General features: G+C 45.6%; 1 protein-coding gene across 6 annotated transcripts; it reads left to right on the top strand.

The window, feature by feature from the left end:
- Positions 1–910: 910 nt before the first annotated feature.
- Positions 911–22634, top strand: LOC104324035 (neurotrypsin-like). Of its 6 annotated transcripts, none has more exons than XM_069796338.1 (16): positions 911–1012; positions 2349–2579; positions 4668–4713; positions 6097–6333; positions 7684–7807; positions 8528–8703; positions 9217–9364; positions 10192–10370; positions 10787–10928; positions 12008–12210; positions 13218–13359; positions 13619–13824; positions 14384–14462; positions 14717–14839; positions 15207–15487; positions 17215–22634. In XM_069796338.1, exons 2-16 carry the CDS (start codon positions 2508–2510, stop codon positions 17523–17525), a joined length of 2469 nt encoding a protein of 822 aa, XP_069652439.1. In that variant the 5' UTR covers positions 911–1012; positions 2349–2507; the 3' UTR covers positions 17526–22634. The 6 variants fall into 6 exon arrangements, with proteins under 6 accessions (XP_069652439.1, XP_069652440.1, XP_069652441.1 ...); XM_069796339.1 differs by lacking the exon at positions 911–1012 and adding an exon at positions 1168–1185; XM_069796340.1 differs by lacking the exon at positions 911–1012 and adding an exon at positions 1698–1883.
- The last annotated feature ends 1190 nt before the right edge of the window (positions 22635–23824 follow it).

Raw genomic sequence — 23824 nt, 5'->3', positions numbered from 1 at the left:
TATCAAGGTGAGAAGGTGATTTGTGTTAAATAGTGGACTTGGGTATTTACAGCCATGTCAAACTTGCTCACACAGGAAAGTTCAAGATCTGTTTTACCTTATCTTCAGATACGTTACCTATCTAAACTGCCATAGTTATATTGGTATAATTTCCTTCTTGGTCTTCCTTTCCACCTTGGAGAGGGCCATGTAGCCATGAGAAGCTTTTGAGAATCTGAGTTCCATCTCTCTCAAGAAAATGTCATTACCTGTGCCAGGAAACCAGGGGGAGTCTTGGCAAGAAGGAAACAGTTCCAAAAGAGGACCCGCCACAGAGGAGACAACTGCAAAACCCACTACATCTTCGCACGGTTTGTCATTCCTCCAGAAACAATACCAAACTTGGACTTCTGTTGCTTTTGGTGCACTGGTCTGTGTTTCCTTTAAAATCACTTTATCTAGGAAATCACTTTATCTAGGAAAGCCTTGCCTTGAGAGGGAAGCAACTTAGAAGCTACTGTGAGAGAAATCCAGTACAGGCTTTTACTAGAGGTTTTAAGCCCTATTAGTATGTGTCAGAGGGCTAAAATAGGTGAGTGTCTTATGGGAGTTCTGAAGGGGCATCAACGACTTCTCTACTCCTGACTAAGAAGCAGGTTTCTCTGAATGCTATTAGATTTTCTGTTCATGCCTCCAGTATATCCTTTCCTTGTGTTTTCACTGGAGTAAGTGGTTCTAAATTCCAACACATTCCCATACTTTCATTTTGTTTTGCTCTTTTTTTGCCAGTGCTGCCTGAGAGTTGCAGCGTGCTGTAGCATCTAAGCTATTTTCATCCTCTGTTGCTCTGATCATCTGCCTCCCTCGCTACGAGGATACAGGAGATTTGCTCCTAATTAACTGAGTGTAATTCTGGGCCAAATCCAGTGTCCAGAATGCAATGTGGTACAAATCCACTCCAGAAAGGTCTCCCTCCTAGCACTCAGCGACTCCTCTAGAAGATCCAGCATGTAGTGGAATTTCCTTGCATTTGGTGAGTGACTGAGGATGAGGCAACACAAAACTGTCATGTGAAGTGAGTAATGGGGCAGTAAGTGAGGGAAGAAATAGAGGCTTTTTGTCAAGCCAATGGATTTTTATCAGCCCTTTCCTTGTTTCTATGCTGAAGGTGTCTTCAGAAATGCTGCTCAGCAGACTTGGCCAAAGGTGAGCTCATTTCTTAAGGTGACCTTCATGTTTCATGCTGCAGAACACCAGGAGTTAATCCCTCCAAAATCAGAATATAAATACGGGAAATGTCCATTAGACTGGGCTAATGGAGGGAAAGTGTAAAAATGAGGGAAAGTGTAAAAAAATTTTGAAAAAGTGTAAAAAAAGAGTGAACAGCTTTAAATGGACCCATTCCCTTCTTAGATTTAATAATGTTAGAAACTTATTGTAGCCTCTAAGCCTAATTCATATGAAGGGGCAGTAGGCTGAAAACACTAAAAAACCCCATAGGATTGTTCATTGCAATACAATAATGATCAACCCTCTGGAAAGCATCTTAGCCAATCGAGAGAAAATAACTTTACAGCCCAAGGTCAAGGAGACGCTTGCTGGAAAAGATCTCTGGAGGCAATACCGGTGATGGCGAGATGCAGGGCTGAAAACTGGGAATGCACCCTGGAGAGGGCTGTGCCACCTGTGGGGAGATCTGGAAGTTGCTTAATGCGAAGTTTTCTGGGTCCCGTTTACCTGGGTTCAAATCTGCGGAGAGTTTGACCTCAGGAAGCTGCAGGCGGCTAATCGAGGAGGCAGCGGTGGGGGGATAAAGTCCAGATTCCTTCCAACAAGTCTAATCTCTGGCAAGTGTGCGCACACAAGCCGTTTCCTTTCCCAGTTGTGTTGCTGGAGGTTTTGCGGTAGGATACGGCCCCGGGTCCCCGCCGTGGCCGCAGCCTTTGCGCCTCGGGGAGAGAAGGAAGAGGCGGCTGGAAGGGGGAAGGAGGCATTGCAGGAGAGGAGAGGAGGGGAGGGGAGAGCGGCGAGCCCAGGCGCTGGGTAGGCAGGGGCGGAGAGGCGGAGGCTGGCCCCGGGGAGAAGCGCGTACCTGGAGCGGGCAGAGAGGCCGGGGGAGAGGGGGGGAGGGAGGGGACAGCGGGGTGCGGAGCGGGTTGAGGGCTGCGCCCCACCCGCCTGCGCTGCCGCCTCCCGGTTTGAAGGGTGCTCGGGAAATTCTGGGGCATGTTCTCCGCCCTTCTCTCTCCTCTTTTTCCCCTTTCCGAGGAGAAGAAGCAAGAAGGCATGGGGAGAGGAAGGGGCAAGTGAAATTCTAAGATGCTGCCGGGAACTTTGATCCCTTCCTTCAAGTCCCTTTCCCCGCACAGAGATGGAAGAGGCATCCAGCTCCCTCCGGTGAGGAGCGGCTAGTGCCCTGCTCCCGGGGAAACCCAGCTGCAGAGTCCGGGCGGGAGGCAGCTGCTGAGCCCGGCAGCTGAACGAGCATGTGATGCTTGAAGAAGCTTCTGCCCACTTTGCGCACAGGGATGGAGATCCCCAAAGTGCTCGGGCTCCTGGTAGAGCTCTCGAACCTGTTCTCCTGTCTCAGATGTGCGGAGGTAAGAAATGGTTATTCTTCTATCTGCTTGTAAGAAGTCACATGGCTCTTTTAACAGCCTCACTGTGAGTGGATCTTGTTATTGCTTGAGTGTGTTTTCCAAAGCGTCTAGGCAGCTGTGGTCTCTGGGAAGGGCTTGGGGAGGGATTTATTTCGTTGTGCATATGAAATTCAGAAAAGGAAACAAAGCAGGAAAGCAGGATGCACAAGGGCTTGCAGATGCTTTGGCTCCAGTTTCCTATGTTTCTCAGGCGCTGCAGTGACCCTGGCAGGAGAGATCCTTTGTTTCTGTTCTTTGCTGATTGACTGATTACCCCGATTGCTGTTGTGGACAGATGATTTATAGCCACAGGGACCTGGGGCAGTGACTGCAGCACAGGCTGTTTGCACTAAAATTTGGTGGTGGCGATGGTCAGCGTTGGGGGATTTGGTAGCTGCTGCGGGAACTGGCAGCAACTAATTTTCATTAGAAGGGAAGCATATTACTTGGATTGCAGTTCTTTCGTTTATGGTCCGTCTCCAAGAAGAGCAGGTTCAGGCTTTCATAAATAGCCTGTTATTAGTCCAACCCATCCCTCTACCACCTGCAGGCTCACATGTGCATGCAGGTCCACACTAAAAGCTAGGAGTCGGGGGACTTGGATTGTGGCTCTGTCACCTGTTTGGTGCAGTCACAAAAGTGTAGTTTAGCTCACTTTCCTCGCTTTGCAAAGAGCTTTGAGATCCTCAGATAAGTCCTTCAGCATTGTTGGTTCATAGACTATTATGTTGGGCTTCCAACGGCCTGATACATGCAGATAGATGGATTTTTGGCTGAAAAGGGTTTTTCAGTTAAATGCTGGTTTATCTGTGCATCCCCTTGTGCATACACACCTGAGATCTGATCTGCTGTTCTGAACCATGGCAGGAATTCATCTTCAATGCGCAGTGTCACATTTTGACTTCTAGAGGGTGATGCTCGAGCTTGACCATGATTGTCAACACCCGCTGGACCATAATCATAAGCTCGATTTGAAAATGGTATCTGCCATGAGTAGGTGTCATTCTTGTCAGGTATCTATGGGAACTATCCCTGCTTATTCCAGCAGCGGATTTGGTTTAATTCCAAATTTTACTCTTCTCCTTTTCCAGGGAGAGGTGAAGCTGAGAGAAGCAAAATTTTGAAGAAAACCAGAACCATTTCCAATAGCTAGTATTCTTTATATACACACCTCCGCTCTGTGAATTACAGCTCCGTGTTCATATAAAAGTATTAGAAATGTTAATTAAAAAGTATTTAGAAATGAGGTAAACTACAAGGAGCTAGCAGAAGCATGTACAGTTTCTTCTTTTCACTCTGGGTCTGTGAAAATCTGGCACCTACCTGCACACTATGTAATGGTGTTGAGGGGAGATCCCTATCTCTCAGCCAGCAGCCAAGTTACAACCACCAAAAACACTGCCTATAAGAGGAAATGCAGTTTTGGGGCTGGACAGGATACTGGAATTCTGAGGGCTTTGTTCCATATTTTTTGTTCTTAGCTATTTAACCCCATTTGGATAATAATACCATAGGCCATATCATATTCTCACGTATTAAAACCAAAATCCTCAAAAAAACCTTGTTGTATTTTCTTCTTTAGGTGTTTCCCATGTTGTACATGGATGTTTATTACTATTTTAACAGGGATCCCTGGGGGTATCATCCTATCACGTAGATTTATCTGTTTGCTGCTGTGGCCATAGATGACTTCCCTACAAACGGAGAGAGAATGAGTGGTTATTAATTATTTTTCTTACTGGTAACAATTATTTTCTTTCCATAGGCATCTCACTCAGGCTTCCAATTCTATTGGAAAAGAACAAGCAGAACTGTAATGTAGTGCTTAGATCAAGGGTAAATCTCTGCAGGCCACTAATTCTTAATTTTGCTGTTAGTAGGAAGACCTGTGATTGGATTTGAAGAGAAGCAATGGGGAGAGTGGGGAAGAAGCTGGTTACTAGGGTGTGTTTGCCTAAAGCAGCAAAAGGCTGAGATGCTTTTAGGACATGCCCATGTTTATTTCATCGGATAATCATCTCTCTGCTTTTGCTCTGTTTCTTTTCCCAGGCTTTCCTGGGATCCCAGCCCAATAAAAACCATTTGCAGAGTGCAGGTAAGAACAAGAAGTTATTAATTCAGTCATCGGGCAGATTCTTTCCTGCAGTGGTGATCTGAGACCATAGGTACGATGAACCACTGCTACCTGGTGTTCTTCCTTTCTTTCCATAACTTCTTCCATCTTTTCTCCTGCCTCAGTGCCTGTTTATCTCCTTCCCAATATGGCCAGACCACTTTCTTTTTTTCATGTCTAATACTCTTGCAGTTCTCTACTCCTTCCACATGTTCTTTTCCTTTCATCTCTTTCTCTGCCTCAGTCTTTTTTGTATGCTCACCTTTCCTCTGCTCTAATAACTAATGAATTCTCATTCACCCCACCTCTGAGGCTTCCAGCTGATGCAAAGCACATGGTGTGTTTTCCAGACACCTACCTGTAACTGCTTCTCATTTTTATACCTTGCAGTTGACCTTCAGCTCTCACTAACACCCTCTGGGCTTGGCAGCAGCTAGAAGGCAAATGGCATGAGCAAAAGTTTCTTTGTACCCTTGCTGTTTGCCCTACGTGTCTGTATGGCAGAAGGGTTTTCTGAAAGTGTCAGCTTCTTTTTGTTTATTCAGTGAACAGAGCTATAACTGTTATCCCTTTCTGAGTCTCTCTTCCGATTTTATGGACTCTAAAAAGCTCACTCTCACAGAGTGTCTGGTTCTGGTTTCCCTCTCTGTTATTTCAGGGTCATGACCGTATTAAATTAATCGTTGAGGTTTCTTTGCATGAGATACTTCACATGGGCACTGGCCTGGAACATTGGCATCTGCACCCCCCCCCCAAATAGGTTCCCTTTCCCTTCCTATACATTGGCCATGTTCAGATAAGACAGGTGATGTGCTAATGTGTATAGGGAACACACATACAATGAAATACAATGTCATTTCCCACCTGCCTACTTTATAGAATGAAATTGTAGCTAATTTTAAACACTTCTCAGTTTTGATCAATTTAGACAGGCAATTAATCTTCTAAAGAGCCTAGGATCAAATGTAAGAGTATCTAATTCAGGTGCCAAAGCAGGTGAGGAAGGAAGTGGAGGAGTGTGTGCCAGACTCAAGTGCTGCTCCAGAGTAAGTGAATACATCTATTGAAATAAACGGTAATGGGAACTGGTTCAAATTGTCTGTGTTTGGGCCCAGAGTTAACACATTTCAAAGGCCTGTCTGGGCAGTTCATGACGTTCAGATCAATTTCTTTTTTAGATAGTGTGTATTATAAACATTCTTTGAGCAGCTGCCTTGAAGAGTGGTAGAACTGTAATCAAGCAAGTAGCAATGAAGACTGCAGAGAGGGGAGGTGTTTCAGGAGATCAGCTGGTATCTCCCATATTGTCTAAGCCTCTGTGTGTGTTGCCTTAAGTGATGCTGACAGCTCCCTTCCTGTGCCCAGCATCCAGCGTGTGTGGTGTCGGACCTCTTGGGTATTACAATGGCTCGCTGGCAGTCACTGAGGCCGGAGCAGAGTGCCTCAACTGGGCAGAGTTCCCCGATTATGTTCAGCAGTACCCAGACCGTGGCTTGGGGGACCACAATCACTGCAGGAACCCAGATGGGGGAACTACACCCTGGTGCTTCTACCGGCTTGCGTCAGGGGCCATCGGCTGGGCTAACTGCGACTGTAATCAAGGTAAGGACTGCTGCGTGTCTCTGCCGGCACCCGGAGTGGGTGCACGGTCTCAGGGGGCTCAGGCCAGAAATGCGTGCTGCGCAGACTTGCAAGCAGCAGGTGGGACACCCTGTGAAAGAAGTGTAGTACAATAGCTGTCCCAAATTGTCGAAATAGTTAGGACTAGACACTAGCCTGTGTGGGAGAAGAACGTCTGTATACAGCAGGGGGTGGATTTAAGCTGCTGTAGTCATAATGCCTTGTATAGATGTTTTTATTCTCATACAAGGAAACTTTTTTTTTTTGCTGTTAACTTACGCCACTTTGAAAACAGTTCAAGATATGTGGAAAACAACCCACTCCTGCTCCTTAAGTGTCCATATCAGAACTCTCCTCATGTAAGCGTAGCAGTTCAAATGTAACAAGGAAGAATCTTCTGTGGCTAGCTTTGTAAATCTTCGGTGGCAAGGTAGGTCATAAGCTTGCTTTAAAATTCCTTGCAGTGCTGACAAAAGGACTGCTGCTTACTTTGAGGCATGCAAGGGAGCTGAGCTCTCTCAATACACTGACTCCAGCGCAACATTCTTGAAAACATTTTGTTTGGCCTCCTGTTTTCTGACCTTCTTCGCTTTTCCCACATTTTGCAGAACAGATGAAATACCAGTTTAATAAACAAAAGGAAAAAGTCTTTCCCCTTGCCAGTGGAAGTGCTTTCAAAGATGGATTCATTAAAGTGAAGGATACAAGTGTAGCTGTGCTGCATGCCTGCATTGAGGTACTAGAGACAGAAGGTGTAGCCTTCTCCCAATACATAAGTGAGTGAGGAGATGTGCTTTCTAAACAGTGGTAGGTGTTTGTGGTGCAGTGGGAATTGAAAGGGCATTTACATGGCACTTGCTTTTCTTGGAGAAATTAAAGAGGATTCACCTGTTGTTACTGAACATCTAGCTGTAGCAACAGTGACTCTCATAGGTGAGGTGGCCAATCGAAACTAAATCAGTGGAGTGTTAGAAGGAATTAGAGAGCCTGCCATTTCCATACATCTTTTCAAGGCAGCATGTAAAATAATCCCCATTTCACAGAAGGAGAATCCAGGAGCTGTGGCAGAAGCCAAGTTTCCTGCCGATATTACCATGGATTTGAAAAGAACGTAGCACCAGCCATCCTCCTGAGCAGCCGTTGCTGGAACTGGGAAGGTGACATGTCCCATGCTTCTTCACTCAAGTCACTTCAGTGACAGCATCAGCAAAACAAGGATGGGAGAAGCCAAGTGCAGTTCAGCTCAGCTACATGCAAGTCCAAGACTGGCTGACTTGCTAGTCTGAAACATCCATCAGAAGATAGCTTTTTTTTCTCTCTCTCTTTTGGAAGGTGCTGTGCGGTTAGCTGAAGATAATAGTGTGGAGCTGTACTTCAATGGACTCTGGGGCACCATCTGTGCTGACCACTGGACTGACTGGGATGCCAGCGTTGTCTGCAGGCAACTAGGTCTCAGGTGGGAACCTCAGTCTAACTGCAAGAGTTACATGCTCATGTGGCCTTTGAAAGAACAGCCCCTGTGGTTACAGTCCCTCTAGTGTAGTGCTGGGGGAGAGGAGTTCATTTTGTGGGCTCATTTCCCACTTGCCAGGGTCCTTTTGTACTGTTTTCTTTACATGGCTATGCCCATCCCCAATCAGCATTTGCAAGATTTTTTTGAAACAGTAGTTTGTACTTGGTGCTCCAGACTATGATGAGTGAGCTGTGAGATCGTATTCCCTTTTTAGTATTACCAGCTGGAGTTACTGTAATAATCTAATAGAAATTTTGAGAGCATGAACCCTCCTTGGGAATCTGGGATTTGGACCTTCAAGATTCCAAACAGCAAGGAGATAAGGACCACAGAGGAGGAAGAAGGTGATTCAGATATTTGGATGTTTGAGTCTGTTGATGGGTTTGTTCACCACTCTCAAACGAGGGTGCCATTTCTGACCAGATCAACTCCTCTACAGTAAGTAGGAAGACAAAATGGGTTAGATGGTAGGAATTGCTTTGTGTTTGCTTGTGCTTTCCCATTAGACTGTAAATGGACACCCCTCTATGCACTCCTAATCAACTGGGCTCACTGGGATGTGAAATGGCACAGTTGGACTGGAGAGTCACAAGAACTGAGGGGAACTCGTAAGTCAAGCAGTGCTATGGCATTTCCATTGCTCTGTTGTGTTCTCTGTTCCAGTGAGATCGGCACAGCTGGGAAGAAGAGTCATCTCAGACTGTGGCCTGTTCCCCTGCACCTGCAGTCAGCAAACTGCCATGGGGATGAGAAAGCCCTGCTGCAGTGTGGCTATCGGGAGGCTGTGTCAGGAGCTTGTAACCAGGGGAGTGCCATGGTAACCTGTGTCCCTCCAGAAGGTAAATCTGCAGAAGAGGTTTGCTCCCTGTTTCTTGCATTAGTGTTGCTGATAAGATGTAAAATCTAAGGTCATGAAGCTGTGGAGAGCAAATCATTGGAGCATGTTCTTTTTTCACCTGCTATACAGGTGGTTATCTTCCTTCCAGTGGAAAATTATCCATCCTTTCCCAATCCTAAATACTCAGAGTGGGCATACTTCTACAATCACTGAAAGATGGCTGTTGCTTATGACCGTATCCCCTTTTTATCAAACCAGGTTTTTGTCTGCAGGCAGCAAACTCTTAGTCACCGTAGCAGCCAGTTAAAGAGCCATCCCTGGACCAGCAGTACCCCATACTGTGGGCTGCAATCACAATGCTTCTGGGGGGTCTAGAGGGGAGGATGTGGTAGGGTGGGATGAAAGCATCCCAAGAGCTCCTCTGGCTGGTGAATGGTTCTACACCCTGAACTGCTGGATGTGCTTTGTCTCTTTCTTGTTCTGCTGTGCTCTCTTTCCCTTTCTTGAAGCACAGGTGTTGGTGCCCCACTGCGTTTAGTTGGGGGAAAGGAGAGCTTTGAAGGGCGAGTGGAGGTTTACCATGATGGCAAGTGGGGTACCATCTGTGATGACCAGTGGGATGACCGGGATGCTGAAGTGGTCTGCAGGCAGCTGGGACTCAGGTAATTTCCCCGTTGTATGTCACAGAGTGGTAATAGAAGTAGGTAGAACAAAGAACATGAAAACATGTCCCTTCACTATAGTACCAGCCCTTTCTATGAGAGGTATACAGAAACCCTGGGAAAGATAATTCTGGACTGATCATCCTATAAAGGGATTTTGTACTTAATTCCTGTCAGTCTTATGGGTTTATGCTGTGAAAAAAAGAGTTGGTGCATCCCTATCTAAGGTTTGTTTGTGTTTATCCCTGTTCATTATTTTTGCACACATGTCCTAATGCAAATCTTCTTGGCCTCAGTGATAACTTGTCATGGTGATTTTCATACATGAAATGCAGTTGCTTACTTGGTTAAGTTTAAACACCTCCAGTTTCACTGACTGCTCTTATCCTCTTCAAACAGGAAAGCAAGAGATCACCTCATTCTCCTGTGTGCCATTCAGTGCTCAACATGGGAGCTGTTGTATACTGAGCATTCTTGAAAATCACAGCAGTACAGAATTGTTTAAAACAGATGATTCAAATTTGAGATCCCTCAAACTTTGGGAGTTTTGCCTGTTACTGAGATTGAAACATCATTGTCCTCAGAACTCACCAGGTGTCTGAACAGTTCATGTTGCAGGCACTTTTTTTTGTTATGTGTTGGAAGGTCTCGTTACAAAACTTTCTAACAGATTTTGGTTAACAGTTGGCAACACCACTGTATCAGAAATACAGATTATCTATGGGAGGACACTGACCTAGCATAGGAGAGTGCCTGTGCAAGGCAGAATCTGAGGGCACAAGACTGTGACCTTCCTTACTGAGCATATGTATCTGTAATGTTTGCAGTGGGAGCGCAAAAGCGTTGTCGTGGGCTCACTATGGGCAGGGATCTGGCCCAATCCTGCTGGATGAGGTGGAGTGCTCAGGCAATGAACTCTCACTTGACCAGTGCAAGAAGAGTGACTGGGGACAGCAAAACTGTGACCACATTGAAGATGCTAGCATCTCCTGTGACCCTTTCACAGGTACAGATCTACGGCTCTATGCCAGTCAGATGTGGCCGGTCTTACTCCCATATTACGTGGCTTGCTCAGCAGATAACCCCCCTGCTTCAGGATCCTGCAGGTCTTCTATGTATGGCTCCCACAAGGGCTGCCATAAATGGAGGCAGAGAGCAAGCAGCAGGTGGGAGTGGATCAGAGCCAAGCTTGGTGGTGTTCCCATGGCTTTCCACAGGTGGCATGGAAAGGCTGAGGTGAATCCTCCCCTGACAGATGGACATGTTTGAGAGCAATGAATGTTTGGGTTTTTGAGTACCTACAGATATCTGTGTCGTTGGTTTCTCTCACTCATGGGCTGTACAGAGACTTCAGCAGTGGGCTCAGGCTGTTTCTTTTCTCCCCTGCTGAGTGCTGACCTTTCCTTCTCCCACCCTTTGCAGAGGGCACTGTCAGGCTGGCTGGTGGCCGCAGCCCCAGCGAAGGCAGGGTAGAAGTTTATTACAACGGAGACTGGGGCACAGTATGTGATGATGGCTGGACAGACCTTGGTGCCCAGGTGGTCTGCAGGCAGCTGGGCTTCAGGTAGGACTGAGAGTGTGTGTAGTGTCTGTGCTTCCTAATTTCAAGGATTAGATTCCATCACCCTTCACTGGGATAGGCTGGACCTTAATCCTTCAATGCTTTCTTTGTTAGAAGGGTTATTACCATTATACAGCTTTATTCAGGAAAGATTAATAGGTACCCACATCCTTTCCAATGGGGGGGGAATCTGTATTATCTCTTGCCTCAGCCTGTTTTGAAAGCAGATAATGGGCTTGATACTGTCTTTATGAACCCCTCACCAGAAAGCTCTCTTAACACTCCTTAAATTTGCGTGTGTTTCTCAGCACTGCCACCCTCTCTGCTCTGCCAGCTAAACGGTATCACCCATCTGCTCTCTCAGCTAAATGTATCACCTGCTTCAGCAGTTGAAGGAAGACCATCAGGGCAAAAAAGAGTAGTAGTAGGGATTTTTGTAATGCTTTTCTTTCAGCCTGTTGCTGAACTGTCGTCCCTCCAGGTATGAGTTTGAGGAAGATTTAAAATCAGGATACTGTAGTCTTGGAGCCAGTAAAGTGTTTTTTGTGTGTGGATTTTTTAATATGATTAGGGTATCTTTGTAAAATTTTAGCTTTATAGACTGAAAAAAAGACTGAACTAAATTCTTGTCTTCGAGTTCAGCTGCATACTGTGTTTGTCATCTCTTGCAGTGCCTAAATGTTTGCAGCTTTCTGCATTTCAATTCCAGGTAGATGCTTCCTATAAAAAGAAGTAGAATTACTTAAATGCTGATATTTTTGATGCCTCCTCTGCTAGCCCATCCCCAGATTGATGTACCTGGTGTCATGTCTGCAAAGCAGCATCTGTGGTATATCTGTCCCTTTGACCAGACACTAGAAAATGAACTGGTCTGAGCTGGCCACCCCGAAAACTGAAGCTGGCAAGATGTGCAAGCTGCTTGATTGCCATCCTGTGTGTCACTGAGTGGTTTAGGTCAGGAGGCCACCGATATCACAGCTGGGCTCTGCAGGGGAGTTTTCCTTTGAGTCTGAGCTTGGGTCCCTCTGTGGGATTAATGAGTTTTAATGAATCTGATGTTACGTTCTGTTTCCTTCCACTAGTGGTCCTGCTACCCTGGCCTCTGAAGGGGACTATGCTGCTGGCCAAGGCTTTATCTTACTGGATGATGTGGCTTGTGCGGGGACAGAGCTGTCCCTCCTGGACTGTCCCCACAGCAACTGGGGGCAGCATGACTGCTCACACGCTGAGGATGTGGGAGTCCGCTGTTCCCCAGAGAGCAACACAGTCATGGATGGCAGCCTGGGTAATTCACCTTGCCCCTTGCCCTGGACAGTGGGGAAGTGTCACCTGCTGATCTGTTCCTTTGGAAGGTCTGGCAGATGTGGGATTTTTCCCTGTGCTGTTCCAGTCAGGAGGCTGCTTTTTGAGAACTCCTACGAATGAGCCCTGGCTCTTTTGTGGCAGAGCCACAGAGCTGTGGTTCCACCAGACGTATGGCCAGAACTGCAGAGAAACTGAAACTGGAGAGAATTGTGTTGGCAGTCTCTAAAACAAACCTGAGGGGCTGAGGAATGGTGGCTGCCTTAGTGTGCCATTGCTCACCGACGAGATGCTTCAGCCCTGTGTCTGTGGGAACACAGGACCCCTTTAACTAGACCCTTTAGGAAAATGGTATAGTTACATTAGTGTCACACCTTGCCAAGATAAGAGGACTTCTGATGCAAGGGGCTGTTGTGTGGAAATTTGCACTCTCCTGTGTGGATGGCACACTTTTAATTAAAATTGTGAATGTATTTCAAGTTAGCATAATTTCCTCATTTATATGAGGCCTGATACTCTCCGCTTTCCCTACTACAGGAGACTTTTTCCATTTTGTCAGACAATTTTTTATTGAAATAGATGGCATCCAATTTTTTTTGTTTTTCCTGGATGTAGAAATCTTCTCTTGCTTGGAATAATGTAATAGGTTTATGATTTAATGGATCTCTTTCGCAGGCATGTTTAAGCTTGTCCACTCTTGCCTCAGGAGTTAATAACTCTCCTTCTGTTCTTGTTCTCCTCTTTACTCAGCTTTCAGAATACGATCCACTAATGATTTCCAGTATGTATTAAATAAATTAATAGCTATGTAGTCTTCTGATTCAGCACAGAAGTGAAATGTCTTCATATAGAAACACTCCTGTTTTTCTTTTTTCTTTTTTTTTAAGCTTATTGATATCTGGGATTCATCTTTTCCTATAGAACCCAAGTTCTGGGCACTTCACTTTCTGGTGCTTTTGCTTGCAGTGACCCACATGTTTTCTCCTGCAGGGCCTCCTGTGCGGCTGGTGGATGGAGAAAGCACCAAGGAGGGACGGGTTGAGGTATTCCTGAATGGGCAGTGGGGCAGTGTCTGTGATGATGGCTGGACAGACAGAGATGCTGCAGTGGTTTGCAGGCAACTGGGATTCAGGTAAGAGGTCTGGTACATGCATCTTACAGATCCAAACAGCTCTCAGGGGAATTGCTTCTTTCTGGACCTCTTTCTGGGGGCTTCATTTCTTAGTTTTGGCATACCCACATATGCATGAGGGAGTAGGGTCCTATTCTTACTGTACTACTGTCTGTGTGTGGAGTGACACATAAATACTATTTCTCTTAAAATGTGCTGGTCCATCAGGTTCACCTGCCTCCTGCTTACTGCAGATTAGCCATCCTCTCTCTACTTGCAGTGGTACAGCAAAAGCCAGGGCAATGGCTTATTTTGGTGAAGGCCATGGGCCCATCCATCTCGACAACATAGAATGCAGTGGCACAGAGCACACCCTGGGGCAATGTGTCAGGCCTGACACCGGGATTCACAGCTGCTGGCACAGTGAGGATGCTGGTGTGATTTGTGACTATGTGGAAGAGAAGGTCCAAGATATCAGGAGAACAGGTGACATGCCCATTTCTTCTATACAGAAAACTGGAGCTCCAATTGTAGGATCTCTACACGCTTTTATGCTTTTTCCCTGTAGTTCTTCTCTTTGGCTGAAACTTTACCTACAAAATAAGCATGTCCTGTCCTGCACCTCCTACTTTTTCCTTGTTTTCATTGTCTCTTCTTAGGAGCACAGGGTGCTCCAGACTAGTCTGAGGAGCTCCACCCATGTCAGGCCTTTGAGCCTGCAGAACTTCCCTGCAGCCAAGTCACCATACCTTTCTTTAGAGCAGTAACCATGAGCAAACTTTGGGGTTTAGAGTACTGAGGAAATAGCTGTAGAGGTCCCATTCCTGGCATAAGACTACACATACTGCAGGTAAGGACCTCCACCAAAACTGAGGAAATCTATGGGATCAAATCTTCTATGAATTCCATATGTACAACACAATGCAGTCAACTGCCATGAGGATTAATACCCTCAGGGAAGGCAAATGGTATTTGGCTCTATGAAAGCAATTGTTGATACTTAAGCTGAAAGTATCTACCCAACTGCTCTAACTTTGCTGTGCAGATCCAGAGTCTGGTGTGTGTGGGATGCGTCTGCTTCACCGTCGCAAGAAAAGAATCATAGGTGGAAACAAGTCTCTGAGGTACTACCCTGTAATTGCTGGGAAAGCCAGAACTGGTTCCAGCTTTCCTACAGGCTCTGGAAATAGCCTGGCAAATGCTGAGTACATTAACACATTTTCACTGGTGATTTTTGAACTTGATTTGAACCAGTGGGCCTATCTAGGGAAGAATTCACACCAGCTGAGCCCGAATGGGACAGAGCAGATGGGAAAAGAGGAAAACAGCTCCCATGTGTCCCCACGTGACACCTCTTATTCCTCTGTTTCTTCTTCAGAGGCGGTTGGCCATGGCAGGCCTCACTACGGTTGAAGGGTTTTCGTCGAGATACTCGTTTATTGTGCGGAGCAACACTGATCAGCAGCTGCTGGGTAGTGACTGCAGCCCACTGCTTCAAAAGGTGTGTTTGAATGAGGAGCCCCGAGGGACGCTCAATGATGAACAAGATAACCTTATACAAGGTTATCCTCCCAGCCCAGTGGAACCACATGAGCAAAGTTTCTAAACCAAGACCTTCAGGTTATGATGTGTGTGATCTTGGAGCACTTACAGGGAAGAGACAATATAGGTTTGGTTTATCCTTCACTATTTACACCTGCCCTCTTAACTTTGAGGCTTTACAACTTAAAGGGAACCAGCATTTTGCCATTCTACAGTGCTTTTATCAATTTGTGAGGAGGTGGTTCAGTCTCACAGCAACTGAGACTTGTGTGAGTCTGTTTCCCCCTTAGTAGGAGTATCAAGATCTTGAATCTCTTTTTTTCCAGGTTTGGTGTTGATGTGCGGCACTACCTGCTGCGGGTGGGCGATTACCACACAGGCGTGAAGGATGAGTTTGAGAGGGAGCTGCCCGTGGAGCGGATTGTCCTCCACAGGAACTACTGGGCCGGCAGCAATGATAATGACATAGCCCTGGTCCGGATGCAGGGCAGAGAGGGGCACTGTCTCTCCCTCAATCGCCACGTTCTGCCTGTCTGCCTGCCCAACAGGAAAGAGAAGTCTGACATCAACAGGCAAGCCTGCATCATCTCTGGCTGGGGAGACACAGGTGAGTGACGGGGCTTTGAGGGGCAAGAAAGGTGGGGGAGCCTGGGTTCAGAAGCCTACATGGGCCATTAATTTATGTCTGCACAACTCAAGGCCATGTTCTTAATGCTCCTATTGTCTGTGCCAGTGCATGGTGTTAGGGAGCGGGGAGGTGAGGTGATTTTTGTGTCATTGTGTTTTCTTCTGACATTGAGGCTTCTTCAGCCTGCCGATGGTGGAAGTTTTGGTTGCTATAGCATGCCTCTGAAGCTGTGGGAGAGAACAATGCTGCCATTTGGCCATAGTCCCCTCTTTCTTCCCCTTTCTACACACGTTTGCCCGCAGCAGACCCCTTAGGCAGCAGCCTGTGCAGAGCTGGTGTACAAAGCCTATGGGAGGGCCCCATGTTTCCATGACCTCCTGCCTTCTTCGTGATACTGTAGTAGTGAAGTGGGGGCTTAGAGGTGGAAGGAATCTCTCTCAGACTACCTTGCTTGATCTCCCTGGATATTGTTGCAGGGACAGCTGGGCTCTGAGGCTGGTTTCTGCACTAGGTTCGAGACAGCCTGTACCTGTCCTTTTGCAGCACATTGCTATGGAGCTTCCTAGGTAAAAGGGAGCAGGAAATATTCTAGAAAGTATTCATTATTAAATACTTAACTCTCTCAAGGTGATGTTTTAAATTGCTGGACTTGGTGGAGTCCTGACATGGATGCATTAGCAAGGCTTGGAGACAGCTATAAACTCTAAACAAAGCTTTATAACTGTCTGTCCAGTCCTCCCCCGATTTGAGGATCAGAGATGCAATGCAGGGCTTGGGGCAGGGAGGCCTTTCTGGGGCTGCTGTGGCTGGAGCAAAGCCATGTGTTCAGAAAGACTTGCTGCCAAAAGGCAAATAGCCCTGGGAGCTTGTCTGTTGATTTTGGACTTACCCATCCTTCCCAGCTGTTCCCCTAGCCATTACCCCAAGTGTTTAACTGCAAGTATACATTTGCCTTTGGAGTCAGTTGTGCCACATGCACGTGTCACTTTGGGGTGCCTGGGGCGGATCAAGGAGGAACTTGGCCATGTAACTTCCTTAAGCTGTACTGGGGCTTAATGGCTAGAATCCCTTCCACCCCCCAAACCCGGCTTTCCCAGTGAGAGGGGCAGTTACCTACTACCTTGTGAACTTACCATAAACCTTGGGCACAGAAAGGTCACACTCTAATATAGCATGTGAACCTTATGTTCTGAGCAAGTCTGGGGTAATAAAGAGATTTGAGCAAATAAAGACAAATCTGGCTGGCCAAAGATGACATGACCTCCCTTTGAATAATATTTGGATGCCTCTGAAACATCTTCCAAAACTTCTCTGAGGATTGAGCACTTTACAAATATTACTGCATTTATTCTCTTGAGAAAAAAACACTGCCCTGTTTTACAGAGGAGGAAATGGAGGCTCAGAGAGGTGAAACAAATTGAACGAGGTTCAAGTTACTTGTTGGCAGAACCAGGAGTAAGACATCCTTTGATCTAACCTTTTTTCCAACCTCTTCCCCATTTCTTTGATCTTACAGCTCTTTTTTGTGGGCTGGCTTGGCAGCACTGTTTTCTGAAGCTCTGGTGGCTCAGAGATGCTGAGCTTGGCCTATTTCTGTGCCGCAGCCTTGTCATGAAATGTACAAATATCTGGTTTTGTGCGGAGCGCCAGTGCTCTAGGTCACTGCAGTTGTCTGTACGTGAATTGGTCTGGCTGGTGTGTTCCAGGGAAGTCCTACTCGAGAACTCTGCTGCAGGGGTTGGTGCCTCTTCTTCCACGGGGAGACTGTGAGGTCCGTTATGGGCAGAAGTTCACTAACCGCATGATTTGTGCTGGGAACCTCTCAGAAGACAAACGGGTGGACAGCTGCCAAGGTGACAGCGGCGGGCCACTCATGTGTCAGAGGTCAAACGGACGCTGGATCATTTTGGGGATCACTTCCTGGGGTTACGGCTGTGGTCGGAAGGACTCCCCCGGTGTGTACACAAAGGTCAGCAAATATGTACCCTGGATCAAGAAAGTGACCAAGCTAAAATGAAAATGTCTGAGCTCTAGGAACTTCAGCATACGGTCCTTTTGCCCTGCAGCAGCAGAAGGCTGTGGCTTCTAGCCTGTGACTGATGGAGAATTATTTTGTTGTTGGACACTGGGAAAAGACTTTAATGTAGAGCTGGGAGAAAACCAGCTATGGCTGATTTTTTAAAGTCTTTGGTCCATAATCTCTGAGCAGAGAAAGCAGGTGCACACTGGTAAGAATGATAAGTCTATGTTGTTCTGACTACCTGAGCCCTGTAATGGAATCACACTTGTTCCTTTGCCCTGGCACACAGAAATTGTAGAAGTGGAGAGATACCTGCCTCTGTAAATCTGTTCCTGTTTTTGTATGTTTGCACAGTTGAAAAATGCTGCAAGGAGAGGTAAGATGCTTGGAAGATGGCACCAGGTGCTGGCATAGTGGAAGTCTTCAGATATTTTTTCATAACAGCTCTCTTCAGTTCCAGGAATCAGAAGTTTTGAGCTGAGCTGAGGAACAGGCCAACAGTTGGGGTTTTTTCCTTCCCTGTTATATCTCTAGGGGGAACCTTTTCTCTTCTGAATAGTAGGTCTGCTCCCATATGATCCCTTTAAAGTGGTTGTCCCTGCTAAGAGATGCCTGCCCCTCCTGCTGTAACCCTCTATCACACATTTCCAGCTGCCAGATGCTATGGTTTTATTGCTGCTTTCTCACTATGGTGGTTCTTTTGTGTTTAGGTTTGTTTTCTTTTTCCTTAAAGCAGCATCTCCTAGAATTGGTTGTTGGTGTGAGAGTAAATCTTCATTTTTAAGAGACAATAGCTTTCTTGCCCTCATGATTACTACGAAGAACTTAAAATGTGACCTCAAAAGGCTGAATAGACATATTATTTTTCTTTAAATCCAAATGTAATGTTAATCTCAAACATTCAGGTGTCAAATCATGATTTAACAGCACTGCAGAGTCTTTCTCTTGATACCTTTTTCAATATAGTTATTAGCTGCCCTTTATTTGTGATGTTAGTCTTTAATATCTCTGTGTTCACAGTTCTTCCATGAAACATGGAAATACTCCTGGGGTATAGATACACCTCAAGCAAATTACTCACTCCTTGTATAAAACGTAAGTGTGCTACAAAGCAGCTTCCTGCTTTCCTGAAGTGTGTCCTATTCTTGCAACCTCTGAGCTATGCTTCCTCTCTTCTCTTCTTTGCACTATTTCTCTTTTCATTCCTCTCAGTGGGAGTAAACTGGCTTAACTCGAGGGTATGCAAGCACTGCCATCAATCTGTAGTTCTCAGCCTGAACAGAAATAATGCTGAGAGAAATCAGGGGTTATTGAATACTTCAACTCCTTCCTTCCCTCTCATCCAAACAAATGAACAGTTTCCTCTTAGGCCTTATGCACTCTTGTAAGTTAATTTATTATTCTTGAGTAGGTAGAAAAATATAAAAATAGACAGAAGGGCTAAGTGCATTAACAGTTGTGCAGTGCACAGTGTCTTCTCACTGTGTATAGACAAGCCAGAGAGAAGACAGGTCTGCTCAGGAGCAGGGGCAGTAAGCTTTGATGTATAACCAAGGACCCAAACATAGAGTAATAATACAGGATGGGACACATGGAACTTGCGCCAGATGTGCATGTTTTGGGTTCACTCATGTGCTGCAGGATATGCAGTGACTGGGTCAGGCACTGGCCTGCTGTTTAGAAGGTCTGCACTCAAGGCACTAATGTATTCGGTACCTAGGTATTACCAAGGCAAGAAGAGAAGGCAGAGCATAGCCTGTGGATTAGCATGTCATATTACAGGGCATGTGGTGACAAAGTCCTAGAAATTGCCTTGGATTCAATAAGTAGCGATTGCCTAAAGGTTTAATTTGTCTCCTATAAAACAGCTTAATGTAAAAGTGCTGACCTGGCTAGGTGGCTGATTTTTGTGTTTGAAAGCTGAACTAAGCAGTTCCATTATAGGGATTATAGGATAGTTGGGCTACCAATGTTGCAAAGGACTGTTTAAAGATCCTGCTTGGAAACTTTATTTTAAAAAAAGAATTGTAGGAATCTTTAAAACATGCAATGTCAGAACCCCTGCAAACTGGCCTTTGAGACAGATCTGATCTGTTTGTGCTTTTTCTCTAGGAGCTAAATGTCTGCAGTGCAGCTTGTGCTGATAATCCTGTTTGAAGCGTGAGGCTTGATCCTTTGGCAGCACTATGCTTGGCTCCACGCTGGCTGTGTTGTCCTACAGCTGCTGGCAGAGCGTCCCTAAGACGCAAGCTGCAGACTGCTCCTTATCTCCCAGGAATTACAATGACAGGAGGACTGAGGGCAATTGTGTCACAGACCTCTGGTCCTGTGGGGGATTAAATGCCAAGTTCCACACTGGCAGCAACAGTACCTGTCTGGGAAACGTGGAGGGATTTGGCTTTTACCTTCAGCCTCCCCCAAGCCAGCATGCTACAGCAGCTCAAATGGAGTTTCTGTGCCTTGGGTGCTGTCACATCTGTAGTTTACCCTGGTTTGATCTTTCACTTTATAGCCATAACCCCAACAGGCATCAAAACACCCAAAGGATTGAAGCTATGAGGTTATTTCCCTAAGCCTGTTCATCTGGTTGCCATTCAGAAGTTAGAATAAATTACCATGTAACACGAGTGAGACGCAGGCCTGGCATTTTCTTCTGAAATTCCCATGTTATAGTTAAAAATATTTCTTTCTCCTAGATCTTGTCACCATGAAAGCTGTGAGAATCCTTGTAATTAACATCCTTTGAGTCCTGCATGAGCCAGGAGGAGGGAAGGAAGTATCCAATCTCCTTTGCCTACTTTTACACATTACTGTACTGGTACTGTAGGCAAACCTGCCAATACTCTCCTGAATTATCCTGACCTGTTTCAGAGAACCACTGTTGCTCTTTACTGTTTAAAGTGGGACCATGGCCCAAGCCAAACTCATGTGCTTTGCCACCGAGTCTTACTGGAACTGCCTGGCTGGATGAGAGGCACTCAGCCGCCCTAGGACTGTATTTTGTACCTAATGTTGGCCAGCAGCAGATGTTTCGAAGGATAGTACGTGTGAGTTTGTAGTGAACAAGTTTTAACAACCTTTCCTTTGGGGTAATTTTGTTCTTGGCCCATTTAAATTAATTACTTGCATTAGCATTATTATCATTAAAAAATAGAAGTACAAGTACTTGGTCCTCTAGGTGTTGTACAAACACTATGCACTATCCTTCTGTGATTCTTTTTTTTCTAAAGCGTGAGAGTTTATATCCCTGTCTTTTAAAAAACTATTTAATGTAACCAGCCTTCGTCTTCCATATAAATGTTTAATTCCGTATTTAATCCAACTAAGCTCTCAGCCTCATTATTTTCTGACAATGAGAACCAAGATAATTTTATTCTCCATAGCACATAATTTCTTTTTATAGTTCCTGAATTAATTGCCTTGTGGTCTCACCTGTGAGAGGAAATAAGGGGCCTGTCTTTACATTCTCTGTTGTCCATTACTCTAGAGATAGTCTCTTTTCTAAAACTGTGGCATCTCCGTCTCTCTTCAGCCCAAACTGGCTAGGTATCTGCTAACATGCTGACTGTCTCTCTGTGTCTTCTCTTTCTGCTGGATGTTTAAGCTTTGGTAACCAGAACTGAATGCAGTTTGCCGGGGAGGTTGTGCCATCTGCTGATTATTTTCAGTATTATTTTCTATCGTAGCCAATGCTGTAAGTGATTTCAGTGCTGTATGTGTATTATGTATGTATGCTGGAGCTAGCGTTAAACTTGCTACTGTGGTCTTGGTGGCAGCCTAGCTACAACGGGATGGAGACCTGTCAAGGTTAATTCCCCTCATGTCTCAGGCAGGTGCAGCAGCTCCTCTGAGCTCAGACTAGCTGCTATAGGTACGCCTGGGGAGCGTAACGCAGCTCTGGGCAGGGAGCACCTAAATAGCTCTGTAGAGATTTCCTTGGCTGACATACCTGTAGGGCTGATAGAGTCTGTCTTTGCAGCACTAGTCTGTTGGATAAGGCTAACACACATACACTATTTCCAGGAGTTGACAGCTCAGTCACTGCTACTGGTGGCTGCGCTGTGCCACGTGGATGCTATGAGACAACTTCCCATAGCAGTGTGGCACATGCTGGTTATGTGGGAAAGGGAACGTCACTGTGGCTGGCTGGGAGCATTGGCAGGAGTAGGAACATGGCTATGGTAAGGGTGTAAAGAGCAGCTATTAGTGTTCCAGGTATCCTTCTTTGAGGGAATACCCCAGTGCTCTACAAAGGCTGACCCTGTGCCAGTGTCTTCCTGACCTGCAGTGTCTGGACTGGCACCCTTATCAGCTCTGTCTTGACACCAGTCCAGGCTTTGGCCAGCTGAAGCTGGATTAAAGATTTATCCCTTTTCTGTAGCTGAACACTGTTCTGATGATTTCTATGAATTAGGTTCTATGCTATAATTAATCAGGCAGCTGTTTATTAACCTGGACAGGATATCGATTACCCTTGTAATCCTTGTATGCTTGTAGCAGAGAATAACAGATCAGTTTCTCAGAAGTGTTAGTGGAAGCATTGGTGAAGAACCAGGAACATGGATATTTGCTATCTCAGGGGTAAGAGAGGTGGGCGTGCCTTTTGTCTGTCTTCCTTCCTTTCTAAAGCCAATATCCCGAAGTCTCTTCACGCCCAAAAAAGCTGCAGTAATCCATCAACCAGTTGAAGACAGATTTTTATGTGTACATTCAGCAATCAGATTAAAGGTTTTGAGATATGAACTGCAACTGCACTGGTATTTAACACCATCTTGATAGACTTGCTGGGAGTTTCTTGCAGCTAAAGGGAACAGAATGGCCCCTGGTGGCAACCAGCTTGGGACCGCTCCTTGTGGAATGAGGCACTGTGACCCGGATCGATACACATCTCTTGGGCTGGTTTTTTACTTGTTCAGAAAAATATTTAATTTCCCACATCAAAAATAAAAACTCGCTTGTGTAGTAGCCCACTCAGTCCTATTAAAATCCCTTTCTACTAACCAGGGGCTGAGTATCTCTGAAATCAGTCAAGTGCCAAAACTGTCATGTCCCCTGGATCAACACCAATGGCTCACAAGGTATGCTAATAAATGGATTATACTGTGACTGTGTGGGGCTCTGTCTTATTTTTAATAAAGGAATCTGTTCCAAGGGCAGGGTTTAGGATTTTTTCAGCACTGAATTCAGCTAATTAAATTTCTGTATTAATGTCATTTTCAGAAGAGCTTTAACATGCTAAAGCGTGTTACAAAGTCAGCATCATGTTAGCTACCATTACAATGAAATGCAACAGTTCTTCAAATGCCACATTTTTGGCCGTTTGGAACAGGTAAGGGGTATCTGCAGGTCAACTCATTGCACTTAAAACTTAACAGGGTTTAATATATCAGCTTTGTAATTTGTTGTTATAGGTGATCTTTCTATACTACCTTTGAACAAACTTGTTCAGCATGATTTAGTCTCCTTTCAGTCTAGGATTCATATGTCACCACTCTAAGAATCAAAGCCAACCTCTGGAAAAGTGGAAGTGGGAGGAGGGAAATGCAGTTTGAATGAGCTACCAATGCAAGAGCATTGTTCTACTTCCCGCCACTGCTGAAATCTGCATTGCTGTATAAAAAGTTCTTTGAAAAATAGTCCAGCTCCTTGCAAAGGTCGCTGCTACTGAGTTTCCCAAGTCATTAGCATTAGACTGGGGCTTGGTGTAGCTGATGCCTGCAGACTCCAAGTATTATTTATAGTGTATAATTTTTTGTGTGTACTGACTCCAGCCTGCTGTTGGGAACTGACATGCACTCACTGAAGAAAGAGCTGCTTGTGGTTAACACCTCCCTCACTTCATGTCTGCCTTTAGGGTTTTCTGCACCTACCTACATTTCCTCTCTTGCTTGTACAAAACTGGGAAGCACAGTGCAGGCATTTTAAATGGCCATCCATGTGTCAGGAGGCACTGTTTCACCAAGTCAGTTCTGCAACACTCTTCTGTAGTCACTGCCTGGGAAAGAAACAAAAGTCGAAACTGTGGTTAAGGTTACAAGTCTCATGTTTTGTATTAAAGCACTTGACTGCTGCCTTCATGTGGTGAAAAGGCTTGGGAGGAGTGTATGGATGGCATGAGTTTACTCGTTTCAGTTTGCCAGCTGTAGGATAGCTGGCTTTGGATTTTGTCACGGTCCACTCGGTGGACTCGTGATGGTTTGTTTGCTACGATCTCGAAAGTGCAAAATTAAGGTGACCAACACCAAAGGGGATAGCAGTAATCACACAGTAAAACTTTATTGTATTGCCTGTGAGGA

Source organism: Haliaeetus albicilla, chromosome 11 (assembly GCF_947461875.1).
Source record: "Haliaeetus albicilla chromosome 11, bHalAlb1.1, whole genome shotgun sequence".
NCBI lineage: Eukaryota > Metazoa > Chordata > Aves > Accipitriformes > Accipitridae > Haliaeetus > Haliaeetus albicilla.
This window is presented reverse-complemented; position numbering and strand designations above follow the sequence as displayed.